At 39.2% G+C, this 22,044-nt stretch overlaps 1 protein-coding gene across 2 annotated transcripts; it reads right to left on the reverse strand.

Moving 5' to 3' along the window:
* Positions 1 to 719: 719 nt before the first annotated feature.
* LOC121383933 (tripartite motif-containing protein 2-like) lies at positions 720 to 17,488 on the reverse strand. 2 transcript variants are annotated; one of them, XM_041514048.1, is made up of 2 exons: positions 17,415 to 17,488; positions 720 to 3,780 (listed from the first exon to the last, which is right to left on the reverse strand). In XM_041514048.1, the coding sequence occupies exon 2, from the start codon at positions 3,770 to 3,772 to the stop codon at positions 1,700 to 1,702; it is 2,073 nt and encodes a 690-aa protein (XP_041369982.1). In that variant the 5' UTR covers positions 3,773 to 3,780; positions 17,415 to 17,488; the 3' UTR covers positions 720 to 1,699. The 2 variants fall into 2 exon arrangements, with proteins under 2 accessions (XP_041369982.1, XP_041369973.1); XM_041514039.1 differs by having other exon boundaries at positions 17,408 to 17,453.
* Positions 17,489 to 22,044: the final 4,556 nt, after the last annotated feature.

The following is a 22,044-nucleotide window of genomic DNA, read 5'->3' on the forward strand; positions in this document are numbered from 1 at the left end:
TAGATATGCTTGGGCTAAGTTATATGTGGAAATCGACCCATACCCATAGCCGTTTTTATTACATAATTAAAGAAAGAATATTTGATGTATTTAAACAAAAGTCCTACAGTATAATAACAGCGTCGCCAAAAGGATTACTATATAAACACTTAATAAAGGAATATCAATTACAAACATATCTGACGAAGCCAATTGATTCAGGTAATATAAAAGAAATAATGAAAATAAGAGTTTGTGCACACAGGCTAAATATTGAAGCTGGTAGGTACAAAAATATGGAGAAATACAAAGAGTATGTACATTATGTAATATTAATGAGATTGAGGATGAGTTTAATTTGATTTTTCAGTGTCCACGATACAAAACTTTAAGAAATAGAGTTATTAAGAAATACTACTCCAAGAACCCCAGTGCTTTTAAACTAATACAGCTATTGTCAACTACAAACAGTAAGGAGATAAATAACCTTGGCAAATACTTACTACAGGCGAACAAAATGAGGGATATGCTATTACTACAAACAACTTAATATATCTATATTTGTGTGACTTATATTGCTGATTGTTTATATATAGATATAGATAGATTGTTTTTATCTGTATATGTGTATGTATTTATATAAGTAATTCTCCACCATTGTTCCGCACTATTGTACATAATATTGCATTTCATTGTTATAATGCTGATAAGTTGCAAAACTTAACGCAAAGAACTTACACTTGCTGATTCCACATTTGTTAATATCACTGCTGAATTCGCATATTTACAAGCTATGGTGCTGATATAACGTTTGTTAATTACTGATAATTTCATATCAAATTTGTAATATTACCGCTGAATCTAAATATATGTAGGCTAAAGTTCTGATATAATGTTAGCTAATTATACTGCCGATTCTACGTTTGTTGATATCACTGCTGAATCAACATACTATATAGTGCTGATATGACGTTTTCTAATTACTGATCATTCTACATCGAATGTGTTAATATTACTGCTGAATCTACATATTTGTAGACTATAGTTCTGATATAATGTTTGCTAGTTACACTGCTGATTATACAGTTGTTGATTTTACTGCTGAAGTCACATACTATTTGCAAATTATTATGCCGAAATCACGTATGTTAATTACACTGCTAATTTCTTATTTGTAAATTACACTGCTGATTACACATATTTGTAAATTGCACTGCTGATTACACATATTTGTAAATTACACTGCTGATTCCACATATTTGTAAATTACACTGCTGATTACACATATTTGTAAATTACACGGCTGATTACGTTTGAAAATTACACTGCTAATTTCATGTTTGTAAATTACACTGTTGATTATACATATTTATAAATTATACTGCTGATTACACATGTCCGTGAATTTATACTGCTGATTACACGTTTGTAAATTATACTGCTGATTACACGTTTGTAAAATTATACTGCTGATTACACATATTTGTAAATTACACCACTGATTACACGTTTGTAAATTACACTGCTGAGTACACATGTCCGTGAATTTATACTGCTGTTTACACGTTTGTAAATTATACTGCTGATTACACATGTTTGTACAATTATACTGCTGATTACACGTTTGTACATTATACTGCTCATTACAATTGTTTGTAAATTATACTGTTGATTCCACATGGCTGTAAATTATACTGCTGATTCCACATTTGTTGGGTAATCAAGTCAACCTTTCTGACAGGTTCTGATCCTGAAACAGTTCCACAATGAGGACTTTGGAACTCTTCCCGGCAATCATAACACTGGTGGGAGATCGCGTACAGATCGTCTGCATCTCACTGACATTTGTCAGTTCCTCCAGCACCACGAAGCGACGAAGATCGCCATTGGCCGTGAGCACGTGGATTCCCTTCTCCACGGAGTCTATGACCAGGATCTGTCCGTAGTCATCTGTGCACACACCTTGCAGGTAGTGCTTGTCGCTCACTTTGTAGATGCTCTTCGCGTGTCCAGAGGAAGTGAAAATCTTGATCGAGCGGTGGTCATCGCAGACAATGACGTCATCGTTTATGTTTGTAGTCACGTACAGAGGACCCTGGAATTGGTACTCGCTGTCCTGACTCTTAATCTGGTCGAGCAGATTCCCACCGAGTGAAAATATCTTGACACACGCCTCGTGGTCATCGCAAACTAGCAGACGGCCATTCCTGTCCACAGCTATCCCTCCGGGAGACTTGGAATTATCTCTGATGTTCCTCACGAAAGTTCCTGCTGGACTAAACAGCTTCAGCATCCCGTGACCAAGCCTATCACCGCCTTCTGATATCACCATCGCGTTGTCATTGGTGAAGGCCACATCCCATGGCCGCATCACGTGCTTACTGACATCCCGGATTATCCCACCTTCTGGTCCTATGAGGACGAACTTGTTGTTCCAGTAGGACGTGAGGGCGATCTCACCGTACTTGCTCCTGGCGAGTCCGGAAATGTTCGAGATCGAGTTGAGGGTCATCGTCTCGTTCGTGTGAAGGAAATCCGGGTAGTTTCCCAATTCGCAGATCTTCCCACACTCGGTCGAGGTCTGGATCTGTAGCAGAGAGTCAGACGGCTTGAAGAAAAGTTCATTGCCGTATGTGATGCCAATTTTGTCCGTTCTCGCCTCCGCAAATATCTGCTCGCAACACGAGTAAAGTGTTAGGGCATCGATGTCAGACGAATTGCTGGTGACGTTCTGCATTATGTTACGGACGCTTGTTGAGAACCTTTCGATTTGTGATGCTTCTTGTAAAATGTCAGCCATTTTCTTGGCTTCTTGTAGCCTTTTTATTTGAATACTGCATTTCAGAGTGGTTGCTTGTTCATTCAGTGTTTTTACAGCCTCTCCTATTGCTTTATCAACTGTTAATTCCAATGCTCCGAGACTCTCTAAAACTTTACTTTCATGCGATTTTACAGAAGACTTTATAGAATTTGAAAATTTGATTGTTTGTTTTGCTTTTCTTTCCAAATCCATCATGTGTTTCTTCTCTTTGTTTCTTACATCTTTCAAAGTTTCTAACTTGTGACCTTTATGGTCCACTGTCATCTCTTTATAGCACACGAACACGCCGCAGGTTTTGCATCGATAGTCAATGGACTCGCCATCCTTCTCACACGTCCTCTGTTTCCCTGAAATTACTTCTAGTGGAGACATCTTGATAGATTTTGCGCGAATTATCTCGTGATTCTTCGTGATTTTCAGATTCCCGTGTGCAACACGACAGGCATCGCATATTGCTACATTGCAGGTCGGGCACATGAACTCTGGATGTTTCTCCTTTTCGCAAGCTTCGCAAGTTTCTTTCGTCGGTGCTGGTTCGCTGAGGGCCGACATGATGTCCTGCAGTGTGTAACTGGGAGATACGCCCTGTAATCCACTGTCGTCTGGAAATGGCTGAGAGTTTCGGCAGAACTGACAGATTATTTTAGTCTGGCCTGTCTCCGTGTATGTCTGGAGGCACCGTGCACAGCATGAGTGTAAGCACACCAACAACTTGGGCTCCTTGTAGCGCTTGTTGCAGGTGAAACATGTCAGAAGTTTCGAGACATCGTCATCAGCACAGTCGTCTGGTAATGTAGTTGTTGCTTCGACGTCTGGTGCATTTGTGTAAGTGTTGTCGTTTTGAGACGTTTTGCGGTGGAAGCTAGGCCTCGCGTCAGTACCAGTATCGGTGAATTGTTCACTGTTTATGTAGTTCGATATTGCTGTGTCGTTGTCATCGTTTAGCTTTTTCTGATCACGTGACGTCGCCATCTTGGCTTCTAAAAATATATATTTTGTAATTATTAATCACCCGAGATTTGAGTATAAAATGTATTCATCTTTAACGTTTATTCCAAGAACCCCCATTCAATAATTTTCCGGTTAAATACGTATTTGCTGTCGTTTTTTTCCCTGTAGTGTGTGTATTACTGATTAATATGTGAACTTCGGGAATCTTTAACTATCGTTTGGTAGGCAGAGATTGCGCAGAATTACATAGATTGGTCTCTGACGGTTAGAGTACTCGGACTAACTATGGACCGAGTCTGGTTCTCTTACCGTCAGAGTACTCAGGCTATGGCTAGTGTATGTACCGAGTCTGGTTCTCTTACCGTCAGAGTATTCGCACTGACTATGGCTAGAGTCTGTACCGAGTCTGGTTCTCTTACCGTCAGAGTACTCGGACTAACTATGGCTAGTGTCTGGACCGAGTCTGGTTCTCTTACCGTCAGAGTACTCGGACTAACTATGGCTAGTGTCTGGACCGAGTCTGGTTCTCTTACCGTCAGAGTACTCGGGCTAACTATGGCTAGTGTCTGGACCGAGTCTGGTTCTCTTACCGTCAGAGTACTCGGGATAACTATGGCTAGTGCCTGGACCGAGTCTGATTCTCTTACCGTCAGAGTACTCGTACTAACTATGGCTAGTGTCTGCGCCGAGTCTGGTTCTCTTACCGTCAGAGTACTCGGACTAACTAAGGCTAGTGCCTGGACCGAGTTTGGTTCTCTTACCGTCAGAGTACTCGGACTAACTATGGCTAGTGCCTGTACCGAGTCTGGTTCTCTTACCGTCAGAGTACTCGGACTAACGATGGCTAGTGCTTGGACCGAGTCTGGTTCTCTTACCGCCAGAGTATTCGGACTAACGATGGCTAGTGTCTGGATCGATTCTGGTTCTTATACCGTCAGAGTACTCGGACTAACGATGGCTAGTGCTTGGACCGAGTCTGGTTCTCTTACCGCCAGAGTATTCGGACTAACGATGGCTAGTGTCTGGACCGAGTCTGGTTCTCTTAACGTCAGAGTATTCGGGCTAACTATAGGTAGTGTATGTACGAGTCTGGTTCTCTTAACGACAGAGTATTCGGATTAACTATGGCTAGTGCCTGGACCGAGTCTGGTTCTCTTACCGTCAGAGTACTCGGACTAACTATGACTAGTGTCTGCGTCGAGTCTGGTTCTCTTACCGTCAGAGTACTCGGACTAACTAAGGCTAGTGCCTGGACCGAGTTTGGTTCTCTTACCGTCAGAGTACTCGGACTAACTATGGCTAGTGCCTGGACCGAGCCTGGTTCTCTTACCGCCAGAGTACTCGGACTAACGATGGCTAGTGCTTGGTCCGAGTCTGGTTCTCTTACCGCCAGAGTATTCGGACTAACGATGGCTAGTGTCTGGATCGATTCTGGTTCTCATACCGTCAGAGTACTCGGACTAACGATGGCTAGTGCTTGGACCAAGTCTGGTTCTCTTACCGCCAGAGTATTCGGACTAACGATGGCTAGTGTCTGGATCGATTCTGGTTCTCTTACAGTCAGAGTACTCGGACTAACTATGGCTAGTGCCTGGACCGAGTCTGGTTCTCTTACCGTCAGAGTATTCGGACTAACTATGGCTAGTGCCTGGACCGAGTCTGGTTCTCTTACCGTCAGAGTACTCGGACTAACTATGGCTAGTGCCTGGACCGAGTCTGGTTCTCTTACCGTCAGAGTATTCGGACTAACTATGGCTAGTGCCTGGACCGAGTCTGGTTCTCTTACCGTCAGAGTACTCGGACTAACTATGGCTAGTGCCTGAACCGAGTCTGGTTCTCTTACTGTCAGAGTACTCGGACTAACGACGGCCAGTGTCTGTACCGAGTCTGGTTCTCTTACCGTCAGAGTATTCGGACTAACTATGGCTAGTGCCTGGACCGAATCTGGTTCTCTTACTGTCAGAGTACTCGGACTAACTATGGCTAGTGTCTGGACCGAGTCTGATTCTCGGGCAGCATAAATCTCAGAGCATATTCCCAAATTAATGCTACCTTCAGTGTTCAGTATTTTGGTTTTGATTGTAATGAGAAAAAACTACAACTAACACTGCACACCAAACTACCAAAATATTGCTTCATTTTGGCTATGACCGCAGGATTCTTTAATAAATAAACGGAGGCTAGAGGAGGAGAATTTACAAAAGGGACAGAATGTCTAGGTCCAAAACTAAACTGGGGCTAAATTGTTTTGAGAGCGCATGCAATTCAAGAAAAAGGGAGATAACAATTCCTTTAACAATTGTAAGACCTGCCATTATAAGATATTTCCACTTAACAGAGCTTTAGTGTTCAATACATTTTCTTTCTTTTCAGTACCACTGTCTGTATATCCAGTGTTTCTTTCAAGTTTAATATAATAATTGTAGTACATCAAACTTCATTTTACTTCATAATCTATTTAATTATCTGTTCATAAATATGAAATTGTTTTCAGTTAAAATCAGACTACTACAAACATTAAAGGGACAGTACTGAGTTCACCAATAGAGCCTTTTTCTATGACGTAAGATACAAATTAAATATATTTTCTTATTTAAAAATATCTGTGTCTGTATTTACAAGGTCTTTGTTGTTGTCCTAATGCTTGTAGTAGCCCAAACCGGATTTTACCTCCAAATAATTTCGTACGAATTTTGTTTTTTTCACGAATTAAAGTAAAAACGGAGTGCTACAAATATTAGTATACGACCGCAAACAAATTCGATATACAGACATTGGTATTCTAAACAAGAAAATGTATTTAGTATGAAATAGTAGTCATCAACAAGGCTATGTTATAGCAAACATCTTACAATGGCTGCAAACTCAGGACGGTCCCTTTAAGGCAGTCAGAAATACAATGAATATACGAACATTGTGATTGAAAACAAGAAATTGTATTTTATATATAATTTTTGTCGTCAGAAAAGTTCTATTACAATATAGTACATTACTTTAGCATTTTGACAAAATTAATGTTTCTTATCATTACTGTACATATGATTTTCTTAACTCTAACCCTAAACTTAACCCATTTTGTTTTTGTGGGAAGCTCCCCCCCCCCCCCATACCCCATGTTGAATGTAATTTTTTTCTGCCATTAGACATTTTCGGTATATTTCTTTAAATAAGATAACACAAAATGCAGCTACTTCCGTTGTACGGTGACGACCTTGTGGCGTGTTCTTAAACAGTAATTATTTAGAGCTAACGAAACAGCAGGTATCGTTATGAACCAACGTGTTACGAAACCTAGCCTAATGGGAATTTCGATAGCTTTAATAAAATTAATGTAACCCCCCCCCCCAAAAAAAAAAAAAATCCAAAAAGAATGTTGCGTGCATAACGGGTCAAAATTTACACAAAGACAAATTATTAGAAGTTAACTGTGATCTAAACTTGTCTAAATAATACGACTCTAGCAACGAACTACCAAACTTTTAATTAATTTTTTTTAGTTTATTTTAGCTGTAGCTAATAGCCGTATTACACACACACACACACACACACACACACACACACACACACATATATATATATATATATATATATACTGGAGATTTGCTCATAAAACATCATTTTCCTTTCATCGACAGAACTGATGTGACTCACTGTTAAAGGAACTGTTACTGACTCACTGGTTAACAGGATCTAACAATACACGCGTGTTAAAATGCTAATGTCGAAATCTGGGTCAAGATTGGATAAGTATGCGTTGATAATGCTAGGCACATACTATCGACTGTCACGACGAAGTTGACCAACCTGACAGTTGCGTTGTAAAGTTTCCCCAACTCCCGACTTATGACTGGTGCGCACAAATTAACAACTAGCATAAGACGTTGAAACATATTTATAATATTCAGTAATAATAATAGTCTGAGACTACCAACTGTCACGACGGAGTTGGCCTACTCGTCGATCTACAGCTGTCCATTTAATAGTCTGAGCGCTCTTACAACTCGATTATCGTCGTATACAACTCCTACGATTGATTAGTTGTTAGTCTGAGTGTACGCCACCAGTCGTAAGTCGGGAGTCGGGAATACTGCAACGCAACTGTCGAGTTGGCCAACTCTGTCATGATAGTTGATAGTCTGAGCCTAGCATAAGAATTTAAAACATATTTGTAATCTTCGGTACTAAGATAAAACACACTTAAGGCACGGACAGCTACAATATTTCTTTTTCTAGGCGCACCTACATGGTCTACAATATTCCAAAATACACTAACGTACATTTAATAACGCTTAGAATAGAATAGAATATTATTCATCAACAATATATATGTATAATTAATAAAAAAAAATCACTTTACTTTATGAAACTAAATAGAGGAAGCAATATGTAAAACAGTCTAGATAATGCAAGTTGCACTACACCAGTTACTATGGTTTCTGTTTATGGTAAAATTGTCACAGATACTTGACGATATCATGTGTGGTCAATAATTGTTTATTACATAATGTCATCCATAAGACTCGTACATTCCTGCTTTGTTTATTAGAATCGAAATACGCCAACGCTTATAATTTCCCGCAATGCGTTAAAACTGGTGGGATTTAGTGAGGTCACGTAATCCTATGACGTTATATGACACGCAGAGGATGCGGAAATAAACAGTTCAAACATTACCAAGACAAAAATCAAATTCGAAACATTATAACCAGCAATAGTGTCAAAATCATATTAATAGGAAAATAAAACACAAAATGTGATAAATCTGAGTATACATTTATACTGAAAAGTTACCGATTACCTCCAAATGCATTTTTTTTATTTATTTGTAACATAAAATCCTGAGAGTGCCGATTCCAACTGCATTTTGATGTATCATACACGTTTCTAAATCTGCGAAATATTCCTTACAAAATTTGACGATTACTGACCTTGTTTCTATCGTATTTACGGATTAAACTCGGTATGACTAAATATATTATCTTTTTGTTGAAGGACAGCAAAGCGTTTTGCCACAAGTTTGTTCTTGTTTACATTAGAATTAGCAGTTGACGTTGCATTACTTTACCTACTCATTAATTGGATAGAATGTTGTCTCATCTTTATTTTCATTGGTCAGGGCAATATCACTTTTGATGGACCGGTGGGACCGTCCCAGGGCAATATCACTATTTACGGAAGGTCATGTGACTGTTTTTTGACCAATAAGAATACAGATATATTTTCATTATGTAATAAAATTTAAAAAACGTAATCAAAAAACAAAAAAAAGCTACAAAAATATATTTTGGCCCATAGGTCAAATATTGTTACAACAGCGACAAATTATTCAAAATATCGTATTTCCCCGCACGCTATCTTTATAGCATGGGCCATAATAATACATATACATTGAAAACTGTTACTGCACATTTCTGACGTCACTATAGTTGCTATAGCAACTGCAAGCTTGCGACAGTCGCGGCTATGATACTGACAACATTCGGCGTCGCTGAATATTGACATCGCTGAATATTACTAACATAGACTGTGAAGGGATTACTTAGAGAATAACTAACGGTCTACGCGAGGAATTATGAATTATCTGTCCTGAGTAAATGAATGTTGTAAACCCGAGCCTTTGGCGAGGATTTTACAACATTCATTCACGAGGGACAGATAATTCGTAACTCCTCGTAGAGAGTTGGTTATTCTCTTTATTATCCATTGTCAATTTTAACTGATTTTTAATGTAAAAATTCCCCTGCAGTCTACAACAAAGCCATCAGCCATTACGTCATATAATCTTACGCGCATCGCATGACGTAATGTAAGTGACGTCATAGCATAACGGCGTTCTTTTTACAGCGAAATGTTTACAGTACAAAATAATACAACTGTATTTGCCGCTGCTTATGAAAATATACCATTTCATGTTTACGAAACAAATGAGTCCATTTGTTTTTGTAAATCTTTGTAGATCGTATAACGTATGTGTAATCTGACTAATGAATGGAAACGTTATATGAAAGAAAGTGAAGTTCCGGCCATGGCAAGCAACCAACCAAACGTCGTGATGTTTAAGCTAGCCAATCAGTGGCTGTAGAAGCAATCTGCACACTGCAGAGATCGAAAAAAATTATTACCTCGTATATTTGAGCCCATATGGGTAATAAAATCATATTTAACGTTTGATATACATCACAGGTTGTGGATAATAAATATATTATAACATTCGTGGGAGTGTCATACGGAATTTATAGAACCCGTTGCATAAATTCCATATGGCACTCCCGCTCATGCAATATTCTTTATATATATATATATATATATATATATATATATATATATATATATATATATATATATATATATATATTTATCCAGCAATCACTGTATACATTGGCAAGATATGATGACTAGATAAATCTCTATATTTTCGGTCGCGTGACATAAGCCCGACTCGACTCGAGTATTTCAGAGTAGATTTTCAATAAACATACTCTTTAAATCATTTGTTGACGGGTTGGGTTTTATGGCTTTGCCGGCAGCAGTGTGTATGAGTTTAACGTCATGATGTGACCTGTTTGAACTTGAACAGGTTTGTTTGACACAAGTTATGCCCCATTTAGGAGATAGTTGATCTCTGTTTCCTTTCATCAAAAGGTGGTATTGTCCACAGGCACTCCCCACACAATAATCCACCCCCGGGGAGCTGTATATACATGCATATAATGATATAGTAAAGAGAATAACATTTAGTGGCATCTGAATATAAATTTATTGACGTAACTTCAGATAACCATATGTATGTACATCAATCTGATTAAAATTAGCGCTATCTGGTCTATCAGTAGCTCTAACAGCATTGCATAACAATTTAAATATCGACCAATTACACTTCGCCTTTTATAGCGCTATTAGGGAGCATACACATTCTAAAAATATCTATTTATGCAACAGGCGAACTTGTTGGTCTATTTCAATATTAAAAAACAGGGGGAAAAGTGCAGTAATAAACACTGGATTGTATATAGTATAAACAGATTTTATGGCTATACCATCACGGTTTTTTTTTTTTTCGTCTTGAAATTAGTTTCCAGCATACTTCGTAATTCACCCGAATCATTTCGTATACCCTCGGCATAATCTCGAATGTTTTCAAATTCTTTTCAAATCACTGATTTTGCAAGTAAGGTTTTGATTGGTCGAATGAAAGGTCAACTGGACATGAGCTCCAACGGGGTGCTGTTAGATCCACAGGTAATTAACCAGTGGAGCTAATTTTAATTAGAGTGTACTTACACACATGTACTTATATGCAACATCCCTCAGCCAGTATAGAACATACAAAAGCCTTTGTTACGCCATTTGTGGAACACTGGGTGGAACGAGAAATACCCCAATGGGCTACCGGTGGGATCTATTCTATACCAACCGCACCTCAGGCGAATGCTTTACCAATGGGCTATGTCCCGCTCTTCAGAAACTGAAGGTCCGTTTACAGATAACGAGAGAGGAAACCCGCTGCCGCCATGCAATGGTTTACCCTTTTCGATTAGCGGCAAGGAAACTTTTATATGCACCACCCCACAGACAGAATAGTACATACCACGGCTGTTGTTACACCAGTTGTGGACACATTGTCATCTGAGGAAACTCGCTGCATTTTTCCTAGGTCAGGTCAGGACAGAGAGTTTAATGTGCACATTCAGAGCAAGCTGTTGTAGCGCATGCCTGTCCTGGGCACAGATGTCGACCTCAGCCGGCTCCTCTGTCCAGGACAGGAATTTTTCCTAATGCAGCAAGGACCTTTTATATGATCTTTCCTACATGCATGAAAGCACATACCACGGTCTTTGACCAGTTGTGATGCACTGGTTGGATCGAGAAAAAAGCCAATCAGCTGAATGGATCCACTGACGCAAACACTTCAAGCGAACACTCAACCGACTGAGCTAAATCTCGCACAACGCGCAGACGAAACATTTGATATGGAATACAGATGGTGACATGTGAACTTTTCACCATATATACTAGTAGTACGTCGACTATACTGGACGTGAGCTCCAACGGGGTGCTGTTAGATCCTTAGAACCTTTGGAGAACGGATGCCTGCATTGAGCAATTATCAACGAGCAAATAGGAAATAACAGTTAGCATGTCACCGCCGGTATTCCATAATATAGGGATGTAAACGAATCACTGCGCATTTTTACATGGATTAACTTATATTGTGGGCAGAATCATGGAAAAACATGGTGAAAAGGTTTCAGTCATGTTCATTTTGGGCGATTATCTCTATCGTTTTTGCCCGAATTTGAAGATTTGCCCCTCCCACCCCTGCCTACCTGTAACGTACGCTTATGCGCTCCCACGTCGTCTAAACGTGGCCCCGTTCAGTACGACTAGATTTCTAACTTATCTCGTCGAAACAAATCTTATGGAATTAGCGAATCCATAAAATCTAGAAAGTTGACTGTCAGTAGCTAGAAAGGGCTGCTAGAGCCAAACGAGTTGCACAAAGACAGCAAACTTGCCGGTTGCACCCGTCTGGTATAATATTACGGAGTGTTCAACTCAACAGAACGCAATCAATTCAATCGATCGACTTCTAAAGAGTATCCAGTAATTTGTTTTCTGCTAGTAAATTAAATTATTTGATTGTACTTTTCATCGGCACTTGTGGCGAGACATAGCCCAGTAGTAAAGTGCTCGCTTGGTGCGCGGTCGATTTGGGCCCATTGGGCTATTTCTCTTTCCAGCCAGTGCACCACGACTGGTATATCAAAGGCTGTGGTATGTACTACCCTGTCTGTGGGATGGTGCATATAAAAGATCCCTTGCTACTATTGGAAAAATGTAGCGGGGTTTCTCTCTAAGACTATATGTCAGAATTACCAAATGTTAATAGCCGATGATTAATAAATCAATGTGCTCTAGTGGTGTCGTTAAACAAAACAAATTTTATCTTTCATCGGCATACAATTGAAGGTGCAATGTTTACAAAAGTTAATGAATAATATTAGCAGGAAGCCGCCATTATGGAGGTTTGAGACTGTACGTTTCAGTGGTTATAAAGAAAGAAAACTAAAAAAGAAATGTTTTATTTAACGACGCACTCAACACATTTTTTTTACGGTTATATGGCGTCAGACATATGGTTAAGGACCACACAGATTTTGAGAGGAAGCCCGCTGTCGTCACTACATGGGCTACTCTTTCCGATCAGCAGCAAGGGATCTTTTATTTGCGCTTCCCACAGGCAGGATAGCACAAACCATGGCCTTTGTTGAACCAGTTATGGATCACTGGTCGGTGCGAGTGGTTTACACCTACCCACTGAGCCTTGCGGAGCACTCACTCAGGGTTTGGAATCGGTATCTGGACCCAGTACCTACCAGCCTGTTGACGATGGCCAAACCACGACGCCACCGAGGCCGGTGGTTATAAAGAAGATCCTTACAACTATCGCCCAATAGAAGGTTTTTGTGTTATATGTAATTTGAAAATGTAACATCAAATACAAATTGTAAAACATTTATCATGTCATAATATTTAATATGTCAGACAGTCTGGATTTCGATATTAATATTCAAAGTTAAAACGTTAACAGGTTGTTTTTAACAACACCACTAGAGCACTTTTAATTATTAAAGTTAAAGTTTGTTTTGTTTAACGACACCGCTAGAACACATTGATTCATTAATCATCGGCTATTGGATGTCAAACATTTGGTAATTTTGACAGGTAGGCCTAGTCATCAGAAGAAACCGCTAAATTGGCAGCAAGGGATCTTTTATATGTAGTTTCACATACACAGGAAAACATACCACAGCCTTTGATCAGTGATGGTGCACTGACTGGAACGAGAAAACCCCCAATTAATCGAATAGATCCATCGAGGTGGTTCGACCCTGCGACGGAAGCACGTCAGGCGAGCGCTCAACCAACTGAGCTAAATTCTGTCTCTGATTTATTAATCATCGGCTATTGGATGTCAAACATTTGGTAATTTTAACATATAGTGATAAAGAGGAAACCCACTATATTGGATGTCAAACATTTGGTAATTCAGACATGAATAGATTTCAGTAGTCAGGCGCGTGTGCAGGATATATGGGTTTAGACTAGGGAGACTAAATCGTAGACACTGAGAGTCATCAGCTAGTGAGCGTCTACTGAATATTCATGAGTAAACGGTTGATCGACATCGAGATTTTCCACTATGGCGAGCGGTGGTTCTAGAGGGGTTTACGTCATAATTTCACAAAATATAGATTTTAAAAATGAAAAGAACTTCGTTTTGAGCAGAAGGGTTTCGACCCCGAAGCCTCCTCTCTGCAACATGCCTGATTTAATAACACTAATAAATAATAACACTATATTATATTCGTTTTTATTCGATGTTTAGTACTACTGTACACATTATAGAGTTTAACAATAGCTTAGTAACTGGTTTAACGTGTCCATATACCACTAGTTTCGAACACGCCTATCCCAAGTCCGGCCTCCGATAGGATCGGGGGTCTGACTCGGGACAGGGATAACTTAACAAATACGGTCAATTTTGAAATTTTGAATATTAACATCAAACGTATAAAAAGGGGAAAATTGGGGTTAATAAATTTTGGCTGCGCCCTATAGAGTTTAAAGCCGCACACCCTAGTTCCATCCAGCGAAAATATATTATAATTTGGTTAATCTACAAACCTGTAATACACTTAGATCACGTTTTTATCAAATGGAGTGAAAAAGCAGGTTTCATATCGATAAATATCATGGGAATCCCCATGTCCCAATTGCTTGAAATGATTTTCAAAGTTAGTATTCTGATGTCACCGGTAGATGTCGCTCAAAGCACACCCAATGCCTACGTCACGACAAATTTCACAGACTTGGGGTGCGTTCGTTTCACCTCTCCTGGACATGTTCCAACTGTTCTGTCCTGGTTGTATCCCCTCTCCAGATATCGTAAGACTTAGCAAAATTATTGGTTTTAAGGGTTTGTAACGTTTTGTATTGAGACACTTACTTGTCTGAACTTTATTGTTACTGAAAATATTCACGAACTGTGAAGAAAAATCTCACAAATGAACAACAACAATTCGGATGTTGATTGCGCGAACCGTGCACAAGAAAACAAACCGAACCAAAATGATAACGGTCACGTGATATACCAACGTCTGTGGCATTGAAATGGAAATATCCCCTCTAAAAATAGATTGGACCTCGCTTGCTTAACGGTTTTTTCTTGACAGAACGTCTTGTGAAAAAATGCAAAAAATGCATTTCGTGGTTTTACAAACATCAGGATTACCAAAAAGCACTTCAGGTGAATGGAAATGTGTATTCTAAATAATAAAATGTAAGTAAAGTGCAATTTTATTTGTGAAAAATGGGGTTTAATAGCGAAAAACAACGCCGTAATGGTTAACAAATAGCCGTAACTAGGGTGTGTCCCTTTAAGATGTCACTTCCTGAGCTCCCGCGTAACGCGCTTCATACGTGTGACGTGTGTCTAGGTCGCTCAGAAGACGTGCATGTGGTAAATGTAAATGTGTTCCAGCCAGTGCACCATGACTGGTATATCAAAGGCTGTAGTATGTGCTACCCTGCCTATAGGATGGTCAGGGCCGTACCCTCCGGGGGGGGGGGGGCAGGGGGGGGCAGCTGCCCCCCCCCCCCCGAGAATCTTGTCCTTTTTTTTATTTATATATATCCAGTAATAGCATAGAAATGTTTAATCTTTATAGTATGTTAAAAATTATTTATAAAATTTAGTGCCCCCCCATGGATTTTGGTCAGGGTACGGCCCTGATGGTGCATATCAAACATCATAAAAATTTATTAAATCTATCAAATATTGAGATATATTTATTTCTAAAATACCTTCTTCCCACTTTATACTCCTTCACACATCTTTTTATAATACTTTCTTGTATCAATACTAATTCCGTACATAACATCTCCTTTTTCTTTTCTTTTTTCCTTCTTGGACCCAGAAAATAATAATAAAAAAATAAAAATAAAAAAAAATAAAAAATCCCTTGCTACTACTAATGGGGGGGGGGGGGGAGGTAGCGGGTTTCCCCTCTAAGACTATGTCTGAATTACCAAATGTTTGACATCCAATAGTCGATGACTGATGAATCAATGTGCTTTGGTGGTGTCGTTAAACAAAACAATTTTTTTTTTTTTTTTTTTTTAAAGCAATATTTATTGACGTTTGTGTTAGCGTTGGGGATTGACCAACAGGCGATTCCTATATTAAGGTCTCTCCCTACACTTAACAATTACAAATTTTACACGGAAGACAAAATAATACATTTGATTTAAAACAAAAAGTAGACAGATAAACAGAGAGAGAGAGAGAGAGAGAGAGAGAGAGAGAGAGAGAGAGAGAGAGAGAGAGAGAGAGAGAGAGAGAGAGAGAGAGAGAGAGAGAGAGTGTGTGTGTGTGTGTGTGTGTGTGTGTGTGTGTGTGTGAGTGAGTTTGAGTTTCCAAGTAACAGTATTTTGTACTTTAGGTTGGAATACAGGCCCGTAGCCAATGGGGGGAGGGGGGGGGGGGTGTGTGTGTGTGTGTGTGGGGGGCGTCTGGGGGGGGGGGGTCAGTCGACCCCCCTACCAGTGGCTTTGTTGTTCAATATGCCCCCGGGCTCCCCTAAGCAACTCGGGCGCTTCGTGCCTCACCATAAGCCTAAACGCCCCCCCCCCACCCCCCACCCTCTTAAAATCCTGGCTACAGGCCTGGAATAGACAAATAGAACTTGTCTACGTTGTATGTCATAGATTGGACATTGGAGCAAGAAATGTTCAGAATTCTCAATAGGATGGCCACAGGCACAGACTGGATTGTCTGAGATAAAACGTGTATTAATTTCTTTCAATTTACATGCAATTACCAGCGAAGATAATGTGCTAAGGGACATTATGAAACCAAAAATAATAATTTAGTTCTTCATAGATTTATGAAATCATTACTTCAAAGCAGGCATGTTTTTATAATCCATCTGTGGGTTTAATACAACACATATTCATATTTTCTTGAATCCAGTACGGTGGAGCTGGGGGGGGGGGGGGGGGTGTCAATAATTCTCAATAAAACGTATTATATTACCCTAGGGCGTATTAGCTTGGGCTTTCTTATTCTGGTTTGTTGTTGTTGTTTGTTTGTTTGTTTTGTTTTGTTGTTGTTGTTGTTTAAGGGGTTGTTTTTGTTTGTTTTTGTTGTTGTTATTTTTTTTGTGTTTTTTGTTGGGTGTGTGTGATGTTTTGTGAGATTAATGTGATATGATAGAAGACGACAGTGCCAGTCAAATAGTGACAACGGCGTAGCCAGCATGAGGCAGACGAGGCGCTTGCCTCGACTGGAATTCCCCCAGATTTATTTTATATTTCCCATAACACTGATATTTATTTTACAGGTCTGTGTTTGCCTCGGCGTCTTTTCCTCTCTGGCTACGCCCCAGAGCGCTTGGCGTACTGAATACGTTACAGCCGACATTAGCAAGTTCTCATTCATTATATACTTTCTGTATTCTATGTAGTCACGCCTACATACGTACCACTTACTTTGAAGAAATTAAAATTAACTACCGGTACATGACACTGTATCTACTAACATTACAGAAAAGGTTATTAAGCATTATTACAGTATTAACTATCCATACTTACAACTTACATGTAGTTTCACAAACTGCTGATGTTTCGGGGATTAAATAAATTAAAAAATCAGAACAAGGAAGTACTTATCGCACAACAGCTGTACGTAACCTGTCACGTGCACACTTCGATAACATTGTATTTAGCGGTGTGTCACAGGGGTGCAGAAATGGGGTGGGCTTGAGTGGCCTGCGTCTTAAATTGAATGTTGGTCCTGGCAGATGCGTGTAAAGGGTACGGGAGTTTTTTTTCTTCTTCCGGAGAGTATGACTCTCCACCCGGCCCCACCACACCACCCCATGCAGACTTTGCTCGTCACTGTCTAGATCGACCCCCCCCCTCCACCCACCCATCCTGCAAAATGTCCTGGGTAGCTAGACTTCTGTTTCTGCTGTCTAGATCCCCCCCCCCCCCTGCACAATGTCCTGGGTAGCTAGGCTTCTGTTGTCTAGCCCCCCCCCCCCCCGCACAATGTCCTGGGTAGCTAGACTTCTGTTTCTGCTGTCTAGACCCCCCCCTGCACAATGTCCTTGATAGCTAGACTTCTGTTTCTGCTGTCTAGACCCCCCCTCCCCCTGCACAATGTCCTTGATAGCTAGACTTCTGTTTCTGCTGTCCAGATCCCCCCCCCCCCCCTCCTGCACAATGTCCTGGGTAGCTAGGCTTCTGTTTCTAAATCAGCAACCAGGGCCCTACTTAGGATTATTTATTTTATTTATTTATTTATTTATTGGGCGGGACGTAGCCCAGTGGTAAAGCGTTCGCTTGATGCGCGGTCAGTCTGGGATCGATCCCCGTCTGTGGGTCCATTGAGCTATTTCTCGCTCCACCCAGTGCACCACGACTAGTACATCAAAGGCTGTGGTATATGCTATCATGTCTACTAATGAAAGAAATGGAGCGGGTTTCCTCTCTAAGACTGTATGTCAAATTACCAAATGTTCGACATCCATTAGCCGATGATTAATAAATCAATGTGCTCTAGTGGTGTTGTTAAAAAAACAAAACTTTAGCTTTATTTATTATTATTTTGTTATTGTTATTATTAATATTATAACATTATTTATTTATTTATTTAGTATTATTATTATTATTTCTTTTCTTTGACATGAATTCTTGGAACGAACGAGCATGGAAGGCGCAAGATACTAATGCCCGGCGCAGACGAGCGTTTTTTAACAATCTAATTAAAGAGACGTTCCTGAGTTTGCTGCAATGTTTAAGATGTTATCGACTCACAGAGACTTTTTGACGACTGTAATTACATATCAAATATATTTTTCTGCATAAAATATTAATGGCTGCATATTAAACGTGTTTCTGATCGTTCTAATATTTGTACTAGGTTAAATTTAATTTAATTTCCTTAAAACGATTTTTTCGTACGTACAAAATTATTTTAAGACAAACTCCAGTTTGGGCTTCTTACAAATATTAAGACGACCAAAAACACATTGAATATACAGACACTGATATTCTAAACAAGAAAATATATTTAATATTTATGTTTAATCGTAGAAATATTTTATTAGTCGAAAACATCTTACAATGCAGCAAACTCAGGAATGTCCCTTTAAAATTCAATCTAATTAAAATTAGCTCCACTATTACATGTGGATCTATCAGCAGCCAGTTGGAGCTCATGTCCACCAATCAAAACCTTACTTGCAGAATCATGCCAGTGATTTAAAAATAATTTGAAAACATTCCCAATTATCCTGAGGGTATACGACATGTTTCGTGTGAATTACGAATGTCTTTAAAACATGTTTTATTTTATAAAATAAATAATTTGTAATGTAAAAATGGGTTGGGTTTTTTTTTATCAATAATAAATAATTTTTAATGTAAAATTGGGTTTTTTTTTTTTTTATCAATAATAAATAATTTTTAATGTAAAATTGGGTTGGGTTTTTTTTTTTATCAATAATAAATAATTTTTAATGTAAAATTGAAGACTGATAACCCATCCGTACGTATTGGTATGGTTCGCTGTACTGCGGCCACTAAAATAGACTCGCCGGATATTTTTAGAATTTGTAAGCTTCCAAATAACGTTATAAAAGGCGAAGTGTGATTGGTCAATATTTAAATTATTATTTACAGACGAAATATTACCTGGGGTTCTGCAATCAACTGCAATCTAATTAAAATTAGCTCCACTATTACATGTGGATCTAAAGACAGCCAGTTGGAGCTCATGTCCACCAATCAAAACCTTACTTGCAGAATCCTGCCAGTGATTTAAAAATATTTTGAAAACATTCCGAATTATCCTGAGGGTATACGACATGTTTCGTGTGAATTACGAATGCCTTAAAACATGTTTTATTTGATAAAATAAATAATTTGTAATGTAAAACTGAAGACTGATTTAGTTTTTTTTAATTTTATAAATAAATCAATCATTTTTAATGTAAAATTGAAGACTGATAACCCACCCCGTTCGCTGTACTGCGGCCACTAAAATAGACTCGCCCGATATTTTTTGAATTTGTATGCTCCCAAATAACGTTATAAAAGGCGAAGTGTGATTGGTCAATATTTAAATTATTATTTACAGACGAAATGTTACCTGGACATTGGGGACTACGCAGTGTTGTTAGTTTTAAATCACTGGCAGGATTCTGCAAGTAAGGTTTTGATTGGTGGACATGAGCTCCAACTGGCTGTCTTTAGATCCACATGTAATAGTGGAGCTAATTTTAATTAGATTGCTCCAACTGGCTGTTGTTAGATTCACATGTAATAGTGGAGCTAATTTTAATTAGATTGGTTTTTTAACGCATGCGTCTGCATTAAAAAAAACCCGCAGACTCAACGCAGACGGATGCGTCTCGTGTGCGCCTACCTGCGATGCGTTCCTGCGATCCACTGACGATTTCTTTTATTAATTAATTAATTTATACTTTACTTTAGGAAAAATAACAAAGATTAAATGTAATTTATTAATACATTTTAAAACATAATAAACTTTATTTAAAACATTATGTACAATATACTATTACGATGTAAATCTTTCTTATTTCACAATTATTTGTTTTATTATTATTATTAGGCATAGTACAATGAATGCAATAATTTATATTTTTTAATTTCATCTATTTAGAAATGTCATTAATTACACATGTCTAGTCTTTGTTTCAAAGTCATTTTTAATGGTCGGGTCTGTTTTCACAGTTCTATTCATCACTGAAACCATAATTGTTAATTTCGTTATATGCTGTTTCACACTGATATATGACGTTGGCTTGGGGTTTTTTTCTTCATAAATTGCAATACATTTCCTACGGTGGTATGCACGAAATACCCCGATTTTACTGGATCACTATTTTCACAATATGCTTTCGTAATATAGGCCTATGGCTATAAATACCCTAACTTCATAGAAAGTGAATTTGGAATAACACTTCGTTTGACATGTCCAGAATGGCAGCCACCGTAGATAACATGAAAGGCATGTTACTGAATAGACAGATGATTGGTCAATATAAAAATGTGAACGCAACGCAGACGCAAGTAGGCGCACGCGTGCGTTTTTAGACGGATGCGGCAGGAGACGGATGCGTTTGTGCGTCTAAAATCAAACATGTTTGATATCTGAAAAATCGACGCAGCGCTAAAAAAACGCAACGCAGAGGGGATCGCACACGATGCGTTTTTACTGCGTTCGTACGGATGCGTTTTTTAACGCAAGACGCATGCGTTAAAAAACGCTCGTCTGCGCCGGGCATAACTAGTGAGTCCGGGGGCATGCCCGCCAGGAAATATTGAAATCTAGATGCTCTCAAATACCATTTTGCAACTATTTCAGTGAGATTACATACTTAAAACGTCAATATCAATAACAAATATTTTTTGGATCGGGGTGGGGGTTGGGGCGGGGGCGGTGGCTGTGGCGGGGGCGGGGGCAAATGCCCCCTTGCCGTCCCTACTAGCTACGACCTTCTATTTCAGGGGCGGATGCAATTTTTTTTATAGGAAAACAAAAGAGGACGAACAATATTTCAAAGTACAGTAACTTGCATTATTCATGGCAATCTGCCTCAAAAACGCCCAGACGACAAAGTAGTGCATACTCATCACTAAAAGTAACAAATTAATTTAGTATTATTCATGAATCCGTTAAGCGTTGAAATTTTAAGGTATTTAAAGTTTTTATGGACACGTATCTTTAGCATCCCTTTTATATTGGTACCGTGTTTGTAAATAGATTTCCTGACTGTAAAATTAGGAATGGTAGTTGGCGAACATCATCGGTGCGATTATGGACGTGTCCCCTGAGTGTATGACTCCTCATGGGAGATGATCACCCGGTGTACACTGCAGGGTTCCGAGGCCTGCCCCCATGTTAATTTTAGCTTGTTTTGTGGGTTTTATTTTCCTATTCGGGTCGGTTGTCGAATGAGGTGTACGAGGCCGGCGACAGCATCCGATCTCAGCCCTGTCCCAGCCGTGTGCATAATCGATCGGACGAGTTCTAACTAGCGCTACTCACGGTATGCAACATCACCGATTGGGCCGCCGTCTACCCCCCCCCCCCCCCCCATCCTCATTATGTTCCAGCCCGCCTGATCTGACTTAGTTTTAAGATTTAGAGTTTAGGTTTTGTTGACTGGACGAAGTGATAAATAGATTGGAAAAGTTGG

Source organism: Gigantopelta aegis, chromosome 2 (assembly GCF_016097555.1).
Source record: "Gigantopelta aegis isolate Gae_Host chromosome 2, Gae_host_genome, whole genome shotgun sequence".
In the NCBI taxonomy this organism is placed as follows: domain Eukaryota; kingdom Metazoa; phylum Mollusca; class Gastropoda; order Neomphalida; family Peltospiridae; genus Gigantopelta; species Gigantopelta aegis.

Bases quoted from the DNA above. Each gene is read 5' to 3' on its own strand.
- LOC121383933 (XM_041514048.1), bottom strand. From the start codon at position 3,772: ATGGCGACGTCACGTGATCAGAAAAAGCTAAACGATGACAACGACACA.